The 17,346-nt window shown below is 34.9% G+C and overlaps 1 protein-coding gene across 1 annotated transcript in view; it reads right to left on the reverse strand.

The window, feature by feature from the left end:
* PRKX (protein kinase cAMP-dependent X-linked catalytic subunit) overlaps positions 1-17,346 on the reverse strand; it is a 54,977-nt gene that overhangs the window by 19,290 nt on the left and 18,341 nt on the right. Inside the window, exons 2-3 of the mRNA XM_021545558.2 lie at positions 9,800-9,968; positions 5,987-6,250 (exon numbers count right to left, since the gene is read on the reverse strand). Coding sequence (XP_021401233.1) covers positions 5,987-6,250; positions 9,800-9,968 — 433 coding nt within the window. The remainder of the gene's footprint in view (positions 1-5,986; positions 6,251-9,799; positions 9,969-17,346) is intronic.

Below are 17,346 nucleotides of genomic sequence, written 5' to 3' on the forward strand. Positions count from 1 at the left end.
TAAGGTCAGAATAAAACTGTTATATTGCTAACTAATTGAAGCTCAAGTTCTATAAAGACATAAAACAAACTGAAGCTAAGCAGTTATGTTTACAAAGACCAAATTACATTTGAAAATAAGAATATTCTAAAATAATTCCTTCCAAAAATGTGAAATTGTCACTGTAAAAAAAATGCCCATGTAAAACTTGCCTGGCTTCACTCCCTTGACTTAGGTTTAAACATACACTTGAGAAAAAAAGGTTCTCTCATTTTGAATAGATTACTCTTCCCTGGCAAGTCAGAAGATGAAAATTTGAAAATGTGCTCACCTATTCAAGATAAATTGAAATCCCAGCACAGAGAAAGAAAACTGTAGCACATTTTAAAAGGAGTTCTATAATCACAAATGGTCACCACACAATTTCTAACTCGCACCAAAAAAAACGGAGTGTTTGTGAGAGGAAGAATTTGCTCCAATCAAACTGGTAACACACTCCTGAACAAATACATTAAGATGAACATTGCAATCACCTTTAGAAGTAATACTAATTCAACTTTTTTTTTTCTGAGAATGCAGGGAAGATGATTGTTCCACCATACTCTGTGCTGACGTGGCCTCACCCTGAGCCCTGTGTGCAGTTTTGGGCACCACAATGTAAAAAAGACATTAAGCTACATTGTCCCAAAGAGGACAATGAAGATGCTGAAGGGTTTGGAGGAAAAGCCTTATGAGGAGGGGCTGAGGGCACTTGGTCTGTTCAGACTGGAGGAGACTGAGGGGAGACCTCATTGTGGTCTTCAGCATCCTTACAAGGGGAAGCAGAGGGGTAGGCACTGATCTCTTCACTCCTGTGATCAGTGAGAGGACTCAAATGTCATGAAGCTGAGTCAGGGGATATGTAGGTTGGATATCAGGAAAAGGTACTTCACCCAGAGGGTGGTTGAGCACTGGAACAGGCTCTCCAGGGAAGTGTTCACAGCATCAAGCCCAAGAAAATTCAAGAAGTGCTTGGAAAATGCTCTCAGCCACATGATTTGACTCCTGGGGATGTCCTGGGCCAGGCCAAGAGTTGGATTTGATGATTCTGATGGGTCCCTTCCAACTGAGCATATTCTATAACTTTTTGAATTATTTTAAATGGAGCTTCTGGGATAAAAAAAAAAAAAAAAAACTGAAAAAAAATTAAACCTTGGCCTTGATTAATAAAAACAGTAAAGATAAAGGAGGGAGCTGTACAGTCATTTAAGGCTTTAAATGAAGAATTACAACTTTAATTTCTTTAAGCTTCAGTTTACTATGGCAAAAGCCAAATTACTCGAGCTAAACTGTCGGAAGTGTTAGGAACACTTCACATCCAATGTACTTCAAGGCTCTTGAAACTACATTCCTAAGTGTAAAGAATACATCTTTAATTTTTATCATTAATTTATCTAAAAAATATAAACTCTAGTTTTCCAAATCAAGCATACTGAACTTTTACATACAGTGCTGCTTAACACTACTGCCACCTAGCAGGCTACCTAGATCAGGACTATGGAATTAGTAATAACAGCAAAGCTATGTAATCTTTTAAAACAAACTATTTCTCCCTCTCCCAAACTTAAAAAGCTATATCCATTGTGTGACTTAATAATACTGATTTAGGCAGCTATGCAAATGAAGCAGCTGACAGTTTTACTGTGTTTTTATTTAAGCAAGAGGAAAACTGAATTAAGGCCAATGTAAGTTGAAGTCTCCTAGCTGCACTAGGAAATAAAATTTATTACCACCACATTAACTACTTCCTTAATTTTAATCATGAAATGTATGTTTACTAACTACACGAAAATCTGGAAGAAGCTAATGTTCTTTTCTAAGATATGCATTTGTGCCATAAGGTTTGTGGAAGATTCCATAAGAGGAAACTAATGTTTCTTCTTTTGTTGGTCATGAAACAGACTATTTAGTATTTTGGAAAACACATCAAATAAATATTACAAAAATATAATATCTTAAATTATTTTTTATCATTACTCTTTTATGGCTACTGCATATTTATCTGAAATTCCAGGTAACTTTTTTGAAGAGAAATTACAGTGCAAAAAGATAAGAATAGACAGTTCCCATCAAACTGCTACAAAACAGTCACTCTCCTGAATTTAAGACAAAATCTGAAATACAAGAAAGAGCTAATTGATAAGGTTGAATATGTAATTTTAAAACATGAAATATAGAATCTACTCTGGTTACAAAGGTGAGCCACAAAATAATTTTGGGAAAGTTTTGAAGAGTACTGTATGAAGAAGTGCAGCCTCAATGGTTAATGTGTTTCAGCATTCTACACCATTCAGCATCCATCTTTGTGTACCTGACAAGCTTTTTGCATATAAGCCAGACTAACAACATTTGTTTTGGTACTCTATCAGTTTCTCCATAACTATATTTAACAAAGATTGCTTTGTATCCAGCTGACAAAAGTTTGTTCTGCAAGACATTCTCTCTTGCTTCTACAGTGACAAAGGGTACACTTTGCAAACTAGACTTACTGTGTCTTACATAGTCTTTCTCTTGTCAATCCACTGTGCAGAAAAGTCATGAGGAACATCCAGCTTATGCAACACTGCAGAATTATCCCCAACATGTTTAAGATAAATCACTTCTCAAGTTTCTAGAAATTCACAGGTAAATTTCTTTTTTAGGAATGTAAACTGAGTAAACTAAAATTAATGGTGTGTAACATTCTGGAGAAAAAAAAAAAGACCACTCAGGTCTTAATTTCACCTAAAACGTTTAAAACTTGCTGAGTGAAATCTGTCCATAAAAAACCCCATACAATTCCATGCAGATTAGTTTTGTGCTTCTCTGAAAGAACATGGGAATTAAATGCCAACCACCCCCAAAAATCCCAAAAAACCCCAATACCCAGACAAAATTACCCAACCAAAAATCACACAAAAAAAAAAGGAAATCAGAACAGAAAAAAAAAAAAATTCAATAAAAATACTATACCCAAAAAGTGGTATATGTGTTTCAGAAAGAGAAAGGTCTACAAATGTAATAGCTGTAAAGTTCAAAGGAAATACTTTTTACAGCCTTCAGGTAACAGTAATTTATAAAAACCCCCTCCCCAACTTTCTTCTTGACATTGCCCTTTTTTAGAAGTACTGGCACATCTATTTTATATGAATGTACTTACAAGAAAATGAAAAGGTTATTAAGTCTTCAGTTAAGCAACATCAAGGTGGAAAAGAGAAGAAATAAACAGCAGCTGAGGCAAAGACACACTGTTTTGGAGAAAAATTTACAATTTTTAAACCCTCTATGAGTGAAAATTTTTAAAACACTATGAGTGAAAAGGGAGGAACAAGGATAAACAGAAGGACATACCAACAAGGAACAGAAGGAGCAAAGAAAACCTCTTTCCTCTGTATCTAAAAAAGAAAATATTAAGTCTAGCCCTTCAGAAACTGTACTAACAAGAAGGTACAGGTGCAGGTTGCGTCCCACAGTGGGAACATGAGCTACAAGCCAGACACTCTTTCTGAAGAGCAGCTTAACTGAAGAGGTACAAGGTGAATATTTCATCCTTTCACACATGGCAGTGGAAAGAAAGGAAAATGTCTATAGAAAAATCTTAATTAGGCAGCTATAGAATCATTCATGTAAAGTATTATGTATCTGGAATGTGGAATTGTATCCATAGTCTTTTGCAGACCATGTTTTCATCTACATATTATGTCTTCTTTCTAGGAATGTCTCTGCTGATCCTGAGAGAAGGTTGCCTCACAATGTTTGAAGAGCCAAAATACTTCATGTCTTCTTTTTGCCATTCATGTATGATGTATATATATTCACACCTATAGACTCACTGACACCCATACACTTAAGATTCAGGTGTACAGATATTTGCCATGCAAAATGACAAAATATCTCCTCTAATTTTGATCAAATAGGCTATGCCATAAACAAAAGCACCTACTGGAGTGCACCAGTGGATAAAGGGCTGATAACTGTATTTTTACAGTGACAAAACTAACATTGTGAAGATGACTTCAGCTAGTGGGGAGAATACTGTGTAGTTTGAAAAAAAACCAGCAACACAAAAAGCTAAACCAGATTTGCAAAGGTGCAACCTGTGCAATCTTTGCCACTTGTGTTCTGATAGTGTTTTTGCTCATTTCAATTTTATGTTCTACATTTATGTTCCCTGTTGTACATTTGAAGGAAAATCAGCTATGAATATAAAACTACTATAGTATTCTATGATTTAACACAAACTGATCAACTCCACTGGCCCCCAAGCAAAATGAAAATACAAACCCCATTAAAAACAGCAGTGACAACTAAGTTTGATATCCTAAAACATATTTAAACAATTCTACTCTTAGAGATTAATCTAGCAGGTTGAAAAATATATTCTGATGTGAACTATCATCTTATTTAAGGTTACTTCTCTTGTGCCTTAAACCCACAGAAACATAAAACAAGAACTACCACTAAGTGGCAGTATTTACATATGAAGAGCAAGTCATAAGTTCTTGTATAAAAATGTCTTATAAAGATATTGTACTACTTTCTTACATGGAAGTATGTTAGCTCTTCCTGAAAAAAGAATTTTTGCTTTAAAAACAAAGTATTAAAATGAAAGGCCAGCATTTGTAGGTCTTTTTGCTTGCCCAGTGGAAACTGAATTAACATACTCATTATAAAGTTCTATGATTTTAAAACAGATTTTCAGACCTTAAAGGTGAATTTTGATTCTGTTTTGTGATTTCATTTCTCTCATCTGACTTTTACGTAATAAATGATCCATTAAGCATCCTCTTAAGATCCACTCTTGCTACCAATAAGTAAAACCTTACAAAGGGAAGGCCTTATAAAATCATGGCTCAGGCCTGTTACTTTGGTTAAGTAGAAAAGGACTGAGGGAAAGACTCAGCTGAATTAGGGGTAGAAAAACAAGCTATGTAACCATGGCGTGTTCACATCCTGGTGTATGATGGTTGGATTATGTTTAAAAGTTTGCAGCTGATAATGGGTTAACTGCTTAAAAAGGCCTGGTTTTTGCAATTCAGCAGTTCTCCTTTGCACCTGCCTGGGGACTCTGCATCACTACAGACCCTCACCCACACACTCCTTTCAAACTGACCTTGTAGAACTCTCCTCATACACGGACCTGATTGTTGCTAAAGCAGCATCAAAAAGGTTGATGACTGAAGATGATGAGCACCTATGTAACACCTAACTCAGCACTGTGCTGCCTCTATCAGAACAATCAAATACAGTCTTCCCTTGAGAGACGACTCAAAGGCGTAACATCAAGCCCTGTCACATCACTCTTCTGATGTAACAGGCTGGTTTTTACCTCACTTTTTGTGAATCCCAATGCTCTTGCTTACTCTTAAAAACATGTATTATGGTCTTGGAAGAGTAGTCCAAACAGAGAGAACAGAGAAATCACTTGTGGGGGGAGCCTCTGCATTATCAAAATTTACATAAATAATTAAAGCTGACAGTAATATAGAAGCTAGATTTAAATAAATGAGTTCTGCTGAAGCTGCCGTATGGTTTCTGCCTACATTTTTGCAGTTTCATTTTCACCACAAACTCATGAAAATACTGCATCCAGTTTTCAAATCACACTTCAAAAATCTCTTAAAGGAAACATGAGTTAAAAAACATTCAGTATGTATGGAGGATTAATTTATTTACCTTAGTATTTGTTCATATTATTTCCCTGAACTCCCTTTTTACAACATGACTGCTGAAAACTTAAATATACAAAACCAGCTACGTAAAAATATTTTTCTGTCATTGCTTATGAGATATTCCTCCTGGTTATACTTAAGAGGTAATACTGCTTTCCATACAGTCATTTTAAGATGATAATTTCCTTCATATTAAGGGATTTGACATGTATGAACCACATGGACTGTTAAGCCAAATGCTGAGCATCTGAAATCAAACATTTATTTCTAACTGTTTAGCATGCAAAATGTAACTACCAGAAAAAAACCTGACTTACCTGTCCACCAGTTTTTTTGCAAATCCGAAGTCAGTAAGCTTGATATGTCCTTCTTTGTCTAGTAATATATTTTCAGGTTTTAAGTCTCTGTAAACTATTTCTTTGGAGTGCAGATATTCTATTGCACAAATAATTTCCGTGGAGTAAAACAGTCCTGTGCTGTTGTTGAAACGCCCCATGTTGCGCAGGTAACTAAAAAGTTCCCCTCCTGGCACATATTCCATTAACATATATAAAAAACGTTCATCATGGTTGGTCCAAAATCTGTAACAAAAGTATTGTTTTACTGGATAAAGAAATTATGTCTTTGATTTGCTTTATAAGTAAATGTCCATAAAATGGCCTCTGCCACCCCAACCATGTACATAACTAATCCAGCATGATTATGTAGCACATTCAAGTAACCTTAACCTACAATACAAAACCAGACATTTGAGGATACATACAGCACATGCTGTGCTTATTAAAAAAACTAATTGATAGAGTCTGTCTCATCATGTAAAACAGGTCTCTTCTGAGCATGAAATAACTGACCTGATATAAAGACCAGACATTCTTTACAAACCTTACATTTTATATTATCAAGCATTACCAAAGTGATGGGAGCAGGCAGAATCTGCTTTTGTAAAGACTTTCATGACAATATTTTCAAAACCAGATATCAAAGTGGTGTCCTTGTCTCCTATGCCTTCTTCCCTGGAGATACACAATCCCAACTAAAGCAACAGATGACAACGCCTGATCTTCCATGGCATCTTTCACAAAAGCAAAAGAAAAGCAAAAATAACAGCAAAACAAGATTCATTTTGGTACCTCAGAATTAACCCAAGGATACATACCTTCCATTTCTCAGACTACCAACTTTAAGAGCTATTTCTGTGGTAGTCAGAAAAGAACAGGTAAAGAAAGAAAAAAAATTATATGTGGCTTTTAAATGCTTCTTTACAGAACACAGGAATCTTCTCTTCCACATTCTCTGAAATTATACTGTATTTCAGTATATTCTATCTACATTAAACAACTCACCACACCCCTAAATGTAGCTCAACAGTTAAGAAAACAGGCAGTAACATCTTGAAGAACACTGCCATTTAAAACAAAGAATTATCCCTAATTCCATAATAAAAGATGAAGAACACCCTATCCTTAGCTACTTTATTGATCCAGTGATACAAGAACAGAAGCTACTTCAGCTTCTAGTCAGTTCTTCTGCAGTATCACAAGTACCTCATAGTTAATCAGGGCATAGAGCCTCAGGAAACTGAGCAGAAAAAATTGACTTAAAGGTTTGTCTAGCCACAGAAAAATGGATACATTATTTAGTATACATGAAAAAGACCAAAATGAAGAATTTCTGTACTTGCAATTCAGACTGCTTTAAATGGTAATGTAATACAAAAAGAAAAGAAAAAAAATTCACAGAAGCTGTGATTAGAATAACGTGTGGTCGTGTGGTGCCATTAACTCTACAATTCAGCTTACTACATAAACTTCAGATGCCACTGTGAACTCCTACAAACAACCTGTTTCAGCTTATACAACTACAAGACATAGTTGATTTTTATTAATTCTTCCCCTCTTCAAAAACATATCAACATTACATATCTCTATGAAGAGCTGCACCAGTGAGTATGACACATTATTCAATTTTCAGTAAAGATTGCCTAAGAATCGCCAGTGATCAGCTGCTGCAAAAGCACCTAAAAAGCATTTAGAAAAAAATTATTAAAAAAGTAAGTAGTTAGTAACTACAGTGTCTACAGAAAACTGCACCTCTCTATATTTTGAATAGGTATTTCTCAAAAGTAACAGAAAAAGGGAAAAAATCCATATATCATATAGGAAGACATATGGAATTTCCGAACATCAGAAATTATGTACAGCATTACTTTACACTTTTCCATCATAAATTCCTGAAATATTATGCTGCACTGACACCTATCCCCTGTTTTGCAACCAAAGGAGAACACTATCAGTGTTAAAGATGGTGAAGCTAACTTAAAAAGCAAAAAACAGACCATGTAGATAACACACATTAAGGAAATTAAAGCTGAACTATATAATTTTTCCCTGTCTTTGTTAAACACTTACAGTAAAACAATTAACAGAAAAAACCCAAACATATATGTATTGGGCAGGAGGTGGCTGAAAAAACCTTTTACTCAAAAAAGCTGCAGAAAGTGTTATTTGTCATACAATCTAGCGATAATCATCCAGAAAGGCGTGTTTAACCTAAACCACATAAATATTGTTTTGACCTAAATTTTAACTACATCATTTCAGCTATGTTGCTTGGAGTCTTCTCTGACAAGGGAAAACAGCATCACATGGACAATTACATGAGCATAGCTGATGCAACATTTTATTGGACATTTCAACAGAAAAAGCAGACCTCTAGAGGACATGAAGAATATTTGCTTTGTATACAAAGAGAACTATTTGAATTGTATCCTTTGGCAACCTGAAAAATAAGGCATGAATGAAATCCAGGAAAACTCCCCTGCTTCAATTTTTTAACACTTCTTTATGAACATGCATCCTCCCTGTCTCTGACATCTCACCCAAATTTCTCAATGCCCACAGTTCCTGACACACAAACCTACTGAGATGGGGTTAGTTTGGGAATTTGCTTGTTGTTTTTGGTAGGGTTTTCTTTTAAAGAGCTTCCAGATGTGCATAGATACATATACAAAATCCTGTTCCCCCCATTCCATCACTTCAACCAGTCTAATCAGATGTACTCAGCCTCTCCATCTTGCTTTCTTCTGTGAATCTCAATCTCTACATATTCTAGAACTTGTCTTACTGATACCATGCCACACACAAGATTTCTAAACACTAGCTGGAAGCTAATAGCATCATGATGCTGGAAAAAGCCAACACCAAAGCAGGGAAAAAGCCTCCTCCTGCAGGGCTCATTGCATCTTCTGAATGACTGCCACACTGTTCCCTTCTTTTCCCTCTGATACTTGCTTAATCCTGGCAGGAAGCTGCACTCCCTGCAGCTAGATTAACTAATGCTAATTTTGTCTAATTTTATGTAAAACTGTTTAAGGCAGGTAAATGGAAACAAATCTTAGTTAACAGCTGGCCATATATTCATTAATGAGAAAACATAAATGGAAATTAACCAGCAATTACCAGAGGTTTAGTTATTGCATTAATAGATACAGACTCAGATACACAAGAAGTGCTGTAGTACTGTGAACAGAAAAGTATGATATCGTCTCTTCCACTAAAATAGAAGCATTCTTTACGAACTGTGTTTAAATAATGCTTCTCAATAGGTTCCATCATTTAACAACCTCAAGTACAGGAATATGAAGTCCAAGAAGTGCTGCAGTTATTTGAACTCTTTAAAAATAAAAGTTTAAAAACTTCACTTAAGTTTTCAAAAACTAGCTATTTAAGTCTAGAAATGTCTTTTGCTATTTACCAATATCTATAGCACATACATGTAGAAATACTTTCATCACCATTCTAACATCAAGAATCATTCTAGAAGTCATTTTGATAAGCCAATCCTAACAATTCTTCATTAGCATTTTCCTCTCACTTCAGAAAATGTCTCTTCTACAGTGTGAATATGAGATAGAAAAAACCTTACAATAAATTATTGCTTGAATATTTAAATAATGCCTCTTTATTTTAAATTCTTGATTCTTCTTCATCCTAAAATCTATTTTAATCTAGATTACAGATGAGAAATTAAATGCTCAGCATTGGTTAATTACATAAGAACTTGCAATGAGACTGGAGTATTTTAACAGTACTTTATGTATGAGTGAAATTAATTTAAAAAATACAACTTACAGTCTGATCAAAAAAGGGTGGTTGACTTCTTTCAAGACAGATTTTTCATTGTGCACATGCTGCTCTTGCTTCAGCCGAATGACATCAGGAATGCTCATTACTTTCAGTGCAAAGTAATGCTTGGACATTTTTTCCTTCACCAGATGAACACGTCCAAAGGTACCTGTGCCTGAAAAGTTGGAGCAGAAACATCAATTTAGCATAAAAAGGGAAAAAGAACAAAGATAATTTGTTAAATTACAATCTACAGGAACTCCAGTCGTTCAGGTGAGATTATAAACTTAAATGCACAGAGAGACAGAGTGATTCAGTAGAATAAGGAAGTGATGGGGGAAAAAAAATATAAAATTTGCTGATCCTTCTAAAAATTAATAAATTTTAAAAAATCTGCTTATAGTCCTCAGTGCTACATCACTTGGAAACAGTAGCTGTCTGGCACACCTTTTTTTATAGTTAATGTACTCCTTTTCCAATTCACTCTAAAAAATAAAGAAGCAAAATAAAAATGTATGCACTTTTAAATAATGTATTAGGCACTTCTCTTTTCAATAGTCCTTAAAGTTCATTTTAAGTGCATTGCACTCAAGGTAATCATATATAGCTAAACTAAATATCTCTTTTAGATTGAAATCAAAGTTAAAACTGGCACATTTAGCCAGATTGCTATTTGTTGTGCAGCACAGTCTAACACATTTGGAGATCAACACATATTTCAGCTCATTGGGTAACTGCTTAACTGTTTTTCTGCTCATTAAACAATGCCAAGTATATTCCATTACAACAGTGCACCTGATATTTTTAATCCCATTCTCAGACAGAAATATGTACCACTATAAAGGCCACTTGACATTCAAACCAAGCACCTAACTTGTGAAAGCTCACTCTTTCCAGAAAAGTCAAAAGCTTATACTTCAGCTCCATATCATTCTTCTATTTGCATATACCCCAGGAAAGGCAGCACACAGACCTGTTACAGTATTAACTGGTCTGTTACTTGATTTCAGATTGTGTTGATCAATTATGACCAATTTATAGTAAAGACAATTACCTAAGATATGCAACAGGTACAGAGAAAGGAGTACATATGTGAAAGGAAATACGTTTTTGAGAGATAGATAGGAGCAAGAAACCAACAAATGAACTTCTAAAATTGCGTTACTGGTGAGATGAGAAAAACCAAGTAAATTTTTGCCTCTGGTAGCTTCAATTTATGTTTGAAGTACTTATTTTCTGTATGTGTATTCTTAGCTAAAAATTTTTATGTGATTTAACAGGTTTTTTTCCCAATTACTTAAAATAGTGTTTAAGAACTAGCATTTACCAAAAACCACTAAAAGCTACTAACTTCAGCAATCCTGTTTTATGGAATTTGCAGCTCCACTACCAATATAGATTTCAAAGCAAATTTTCCAAGATAAAAGTTCTCACTACACAAACATATCAAGGACTACCATTGTGTAAGCACAAAAGATTCTATCAAAGCACTTTTACATTCCCACCTGTCCTGAGTTACAGTTCTTTAACCATGAAAACTATATACAGCTCTCAGAAAGAGAATGCTGTTATAGCAAAGTAAACCATCAAGTTATCCTGGAAAATTTATCATGTAATTAAATCCTTTAACAGTGCAGTCACATTACATGACTATACCTGCCAACAACTTTATTTGCACAGGGATAGGCTTCTGCAGTAAAAAAAACCCAAACAAATAACATATAAAACCCAACAAACAAACACCCAAAAAAAGGCCCAAAAGTTTCCAAGCAGAGACAGCTGTTCAAGCTACTTTAAATACTGATTACTTACACTGCATGCACAGACAAAAAAATTAACTCAGTTATTTCTGAATTAGGAGCTGAAATTTAAATTCTGAGTAAAAACATTTTGAAGAATAATGATAGTAAAATTAAAGAATGGGAATAAAATTAAAAACATCTCTCATTTTTCAGACTTCCAAATGTGGATTCAGGGAAATTAACAAAACTAACCCCATAAGCAAATGTGGTTTTACATACATTTTGATACTTGTACAAATTAAGTGCTTCCACAGACATATCCAACAGGAAAGTCAAAAGTGAACACATATCTAATTGTTCCTAGATCTCTAGTGATTGCATGCGTCAAGACTTGTTCTACTTGTTTAAGAAATTTTTATTCCAGAATGCTTTATTTTCCTTATGCTATTAGTTTATATCTTTACAAACCACTGGTCAGAATTAACAACAATAATAACAGAAATCACAAGTTCCACCTAATTTCAAAGAAGAACCTGTCAGGGACTTATTTAGCAATAGCTCTAGCTTTGGAAACACTTCCTCCATAAAAACATCTTTGCCAGGAACAGCAAAGCCTGGCAGGCTATTCCAGAATAGTGGCAAGGCCCTAATCTACAAAGCCTCTGGGAAAACCAGACGACCACACAGACAGGCAAGAACAGAGAACCTCCCTAACCAGTTTTATTGCTGAACTGATCCCAGGCAGTCTATTTTCAAACATCTTTAGCACACTTGCAAGCAACTATGGAAATCAAGACAATACAGACTGAGAAGCCATCTAACATTTGTTTTCAGACATCTCTCAAAATATGCATTTTTCTCCCCATCAAGTCTTCTCAGAAAATCCATTAGGCCTATATAAGCTGGCAGTACCCACACACCCACCACTCTTTCATGGGACTAACTGCTATGTCTTTTTCTTGTTTTATTTTACACTTAGCCAGTCTTCAAATAATCAGATAAAATTTGCATAAATAAGCTACTGCAATTAAAAATATCACTTCAAACCTGCTCATACTTTTAGCCATTTCTGCTAACATTCTTTAAGTGTTCTTCCTTGCAATTGATAGGGAAGAGAGAGAAATGCGATGATAGTCAAGGTAGGAGGCTGCAACAAGATGTTATTGTGGTTGTTTAGCACAGTCAAGTAAATCTGTTTTAAAAGAATAGGTTGGTGTGTTTGACTAGATGGAAATTCTGCCCCTCAGATTCATAAAAAGAAAACTAAAAACCTGAAGCAGTAAGTGGCACTGAGGAAGACAAAGGCCCAGCTCCACATATCTGAGGGAAGATTTTTGTCAGCAAAAAAGGCAGTGTTATTAGTCTTCCATCAAAGCACTACTGCAGGTGAGGAGACACCTAACTCATGAAACAATTTCTGTTAATCCCTATGAAAGAACTGTTCAACATTTCCTCCTGATCACCCAAGTTCAGCTGTGTTCAACTTCAAGTGAGATTGACCTTTTGTGACAGATAAGTAAACATTCCTTACGATTACCTTAAAATGGAAATATTCTATACTTGTCTATAAGAATTAAGAGAAACCATGTTCACAGATCTGCACTTTAGTCTACTCATATTTATTTTGTATTTGGCTCAAACCAAGAGAACTCAAGGGACATCGTACCATTCTGGATTAGCCCTAAGATCTACCAAGTACTATCCTGTTGAAGGAAGAGAAGTGGCTTCATACACTCCCTACATACGTATTCCTTTCTCTCTGTTTAATTTAGTACATATTACCAGAGTTTCAGAGCAAAACAAAGCACCTACATGACCACACCTCAAAAAAACAGCTGTTCTCACCAAGTTTGAAGGCAGAGTTGTAGTTTATTTGCACAAACCCCTTCTCCCTGCCAAGGCATATAGTAAGTGAAGGTCTCTGGCCATCAGTAACAACAGCCTGTACTGTTTGCAACACAATTCAGGATTTTCAGGACTAAATGGGCAAACAGAATAAAATATGCAAAATGCTAACCACTAATCCAGTATAATCTGTTTACAACAGAAACAAAATTCTTGGATCCCATTGTAAATTTTATGTGGCTGCAGAGCTTGAAGGAATGCCTGCCATCTTCTCCATTAGGTAACCTTCTCATGTTAAACACAAAGAGATAAGGACAAAATCTGCAGAAGACCAACTTGGCCTATGCATCAAACATGAGTATTTTCAGTCTTACAAAACAAGATTTTTGGATTCCCTGATACTATTCAAAAACACCATAGCCAGTTTCCATTTTGTTCTCTTTGAAGCCTGGCAGAAAAGAATAAAGAACGTGGGAACATTTCTGATGCAATTTTAGATACTTTTGATGCTAGGTAAACCAATCCTGCAACTTCTGATCGGCTAAAACAATTTAGCAAGTAGTCACATAGTGAGTATTTTTCTATTGATGTAGATGACTAATTTAATGCTTAGATTGCCTCTTTATTTGCTCCCATTAATTAGACCCAGCTGTTTCAGCTTCCCATCCTTTTAATCCCCAGCTCTTTCTTAAAACCAAGTTTGCCTTGCTCAGATAGATACCATCTGTTTTAATGAAGAATAAACTAGGTCATGTGAGCTCTGTGACCCCGGGGGCTGCTTTCTGAGTCCCAGAAGGGCTGGCCCTGACTTCAACAGATGCCTACAAAAATCATCAGATGCATTCACTTTTATTTACAGTTAGACAAAACATTTCCTACTGTGACACCTTAGTCTTTACTGACAGCCACAAGCACAACAGATATTTTTCTGTTAACTATCAGAGCTTAATTAAGTGATATGTATCAGATTGCAAACTAACTATTGAATGTCAAATTTTGCCTGCCATTTAATCGCTGTCTTATTTTGGGATGGAACATCAATATCCTAGTAGACTTGGAAATGGGGGGTGTCAGTAATTCTTGACAAAGAATTGGCAGAAACCAGCCTGCCCAAACAGACTGGCAATCAGAAGATTAACACTTGGGAAAATGCTTTTGGGAAACCACAAGGCACAAACAACTGTGGGCTTTTACAACAAAATATGTGGTTGGCACACAAATAGGGCAACTCAAAATGAGTATGATGATTTTGGACATCATGTTACTGAAGTTTAGCTTTTCATTAGTATGTAAACCCATAAACCAATGTCACTGAAAATGCCAAATTCAGTGTCTTCTCTGTGCTTCAAGCCAGCTGTGGATCCTTTACTGTAAGTCTCAGATCACTGCTTTTATAGATCTGCATTACTTTAGAGGGTTCAGATCTAACACTGAAAAACATATCGGAGAAATAAGAAGAATTTAGAGGAGGTTTTATAGAATGCCTTATTTTGCTAGAACTGCACATCTCACTGCTGAATTAAAAAAAGAAACATCTAACCACAATTTCTATAAAGCTTTTTTTCTATCCTTCAATGATTTGCACTGAAATCAGAGACAGTCTGATTATGACCTTAACAGCATAGAAGACAGAGATGCATGTGTAGTGTTCACCATGGCCTGCCAGAGGAGCTTGCTTCTATGATGCTTCTTATTCCTCCATTGTGCTGTAATTCTATTTCCACCAAGCACCCTTGAAGAGAGAAAATGTCTTTCTGCTTAGCAATAATGTGAGACAGTACACAGCAAGAACTATAACCAGGCAAGATCATTGGAATACCTGTTACACAAATTTTATTGGCACTGGCATACCACTGGTTTTCTCTTCTATTTTGGATGATAGCCACAACCCTTACCAAATCAACTGAAAGCTCACTATCATTAATTCTTTGTCCCAACTCAGTTGAGCTTAAAAAGAAACTAGCAAAGCATGTTCAAAGTACAGACTACCTTTTGACTCAAAGAAGATGCTGCACAAAATTTCCAAAATCCCAAAGACCTGGTAATTTTTATGTTCCTTCTTACTTGGTATACAAGGACCCAGTAACAACACACCACTAAAACTACATTTAACCACGTGGAATTCAGTTTAGTCTCTTTTCCATTTCACACAACATTTAGTATGCCAGAGAATACCAAGAAGTTGTGTCAACAACTCTTGTTGGTGACCTACTCATTTAAATCATAAGGAACTACAATCCTTAAGAACTAAGGACATGGGAATCACCAGGCTAATTAATACCCATCAGTCAAGGTTCTTGTTTTAGACATAGTTCAGAGACACATTTTTCATATCCAGAAAGTGCCAGTCAACTGAACATCAGCGATGCAAGGTTCCTCTGTAATTTCAGGTTTTTGATTTTTTTTTTTTTTGCTCACAAATTGTCTTTCTACAAAAGTATTGTAAATATCAGGAAAGCATGCAGAATTCTTGAAAGTTTATTGTCTCTTTATTCTATTTTTAAATATTTCAATATTATTTTGAAATACTAGGGACCAATAAATAAATGAAACTGGAAAGTAACCAGATTGCTCGTTATGATAACCATAAATCCTCTCAATTTCTAAATAGCTTTTAGAATACTGATTATAAATACAGCTCCCTTCTTAAAACTTTTAATATCCACCATCTTCAGAACAATTCTCATGAAATTAATATTTCCCTACTTGGTTCTTTAATGGTATTTTTGCAGCTCTTTCTATAAAGTCTTCCACAACCTACAATTTGTGATGCTGACTAAAAGAACTTTGATAAAAAGAAGATGAACAGATGAGTGGATGATAAAGCTTTTCCTCCATAGTGAAACCAGGACATTGCAAAATCATTATTTATCCTATTTTTACCTATTTTAATATTACATGTGAAGTACAGATAGATCCCAACTTCAAAATTGGGTTTTTTTATAAAAACTGCTGAAATAGAAACCATTAAAGATTAACTCCTTTTTCACTTAGAAACTAAGTTTTATATTACTTGCTGAACTAAATTAAGGAGGCCCATTCAAACAGCTTATTTTAAATGATGCCAAACACTTCCTGGAAGTGAAGCTTATCAATCTGTATTAATATAGTTTTTAAAAAACTTGGCCTACCATGTTCTAAAAGACAAGTATATTTAAGCTAAGAGTCATGTACCTGTCTAGCTAGAAACACTTGCCAAGCTAAACACTAGGAAGTATTAAATTCTCTTTTCCATCTGATGAGAATTTCAGGTAATTAAAGCGTTATCAAAGTGTCACATTTTAATAGCTGGAGAAGAATCTAAATTATAAATTGTACAAGATAGAATTTTTATGGAATTAAAAAAGTTATAACATTCAAATGCTATTCAAATAATAGATTCCTTCAGATAGGGAAAGGTTAAAATAAGCACATGAACTACTTCTTGGAATTTAAATATTAAAAAGGGAAGAATTTTCAATGTACTAGTTTATTTTCTAATGATTTCTCAAACAACAAAAGCCAGGCATGCAAACTCCACACTAGTTCTGTACATTAACTGATGCTAAAAATGCCCATCAAATTTTGAGTAATTCAGGCCTCTTTCTAAATAAATGTGTTCAAAGTGAATCTTTTCTAATGGTGTTATTTTTAAATGCTTAAACCCACTATGAAACAGCTTCCTAAAAATTAAAACTAACACAAATTGATGTTTAGGACAGAAGTTATTATATTCAATTTAAGTGTCTTAAATTTCCAGTTACCACAAACAAAATGAGACACAAAACAACCCAGATTCCAGCAAAAAGAAGGAAAACCAACAAGTTGAGTAAAACACTATGCCAGGTATCGTAAAACTTCAAATTTAAGGCTACAAGATTTGTCTTGATAGTTTAAAAGAAGTAATAAAAAATGTTATGACAAAAACATTTTCCCATACAATCCAAAGTAATGAATCCTGATCTCTCTTCAGATACTCTTTGATTT

Source organism: Lonchura striata, chromosome 2 (genome assembly GCF_046129695.1).
Source record: "Lonchura striata isolate bLonStr1 chromosome 2, bLonStr1.mat, whole genome shotgun sequence".
Classification (NCBI taxonomy): domain Eukaryota; kingdom Metazoa; phylum Chordata; class Aves; order Passeriformes; family Estrildidae; genus Lonchura; species Lonchura striata.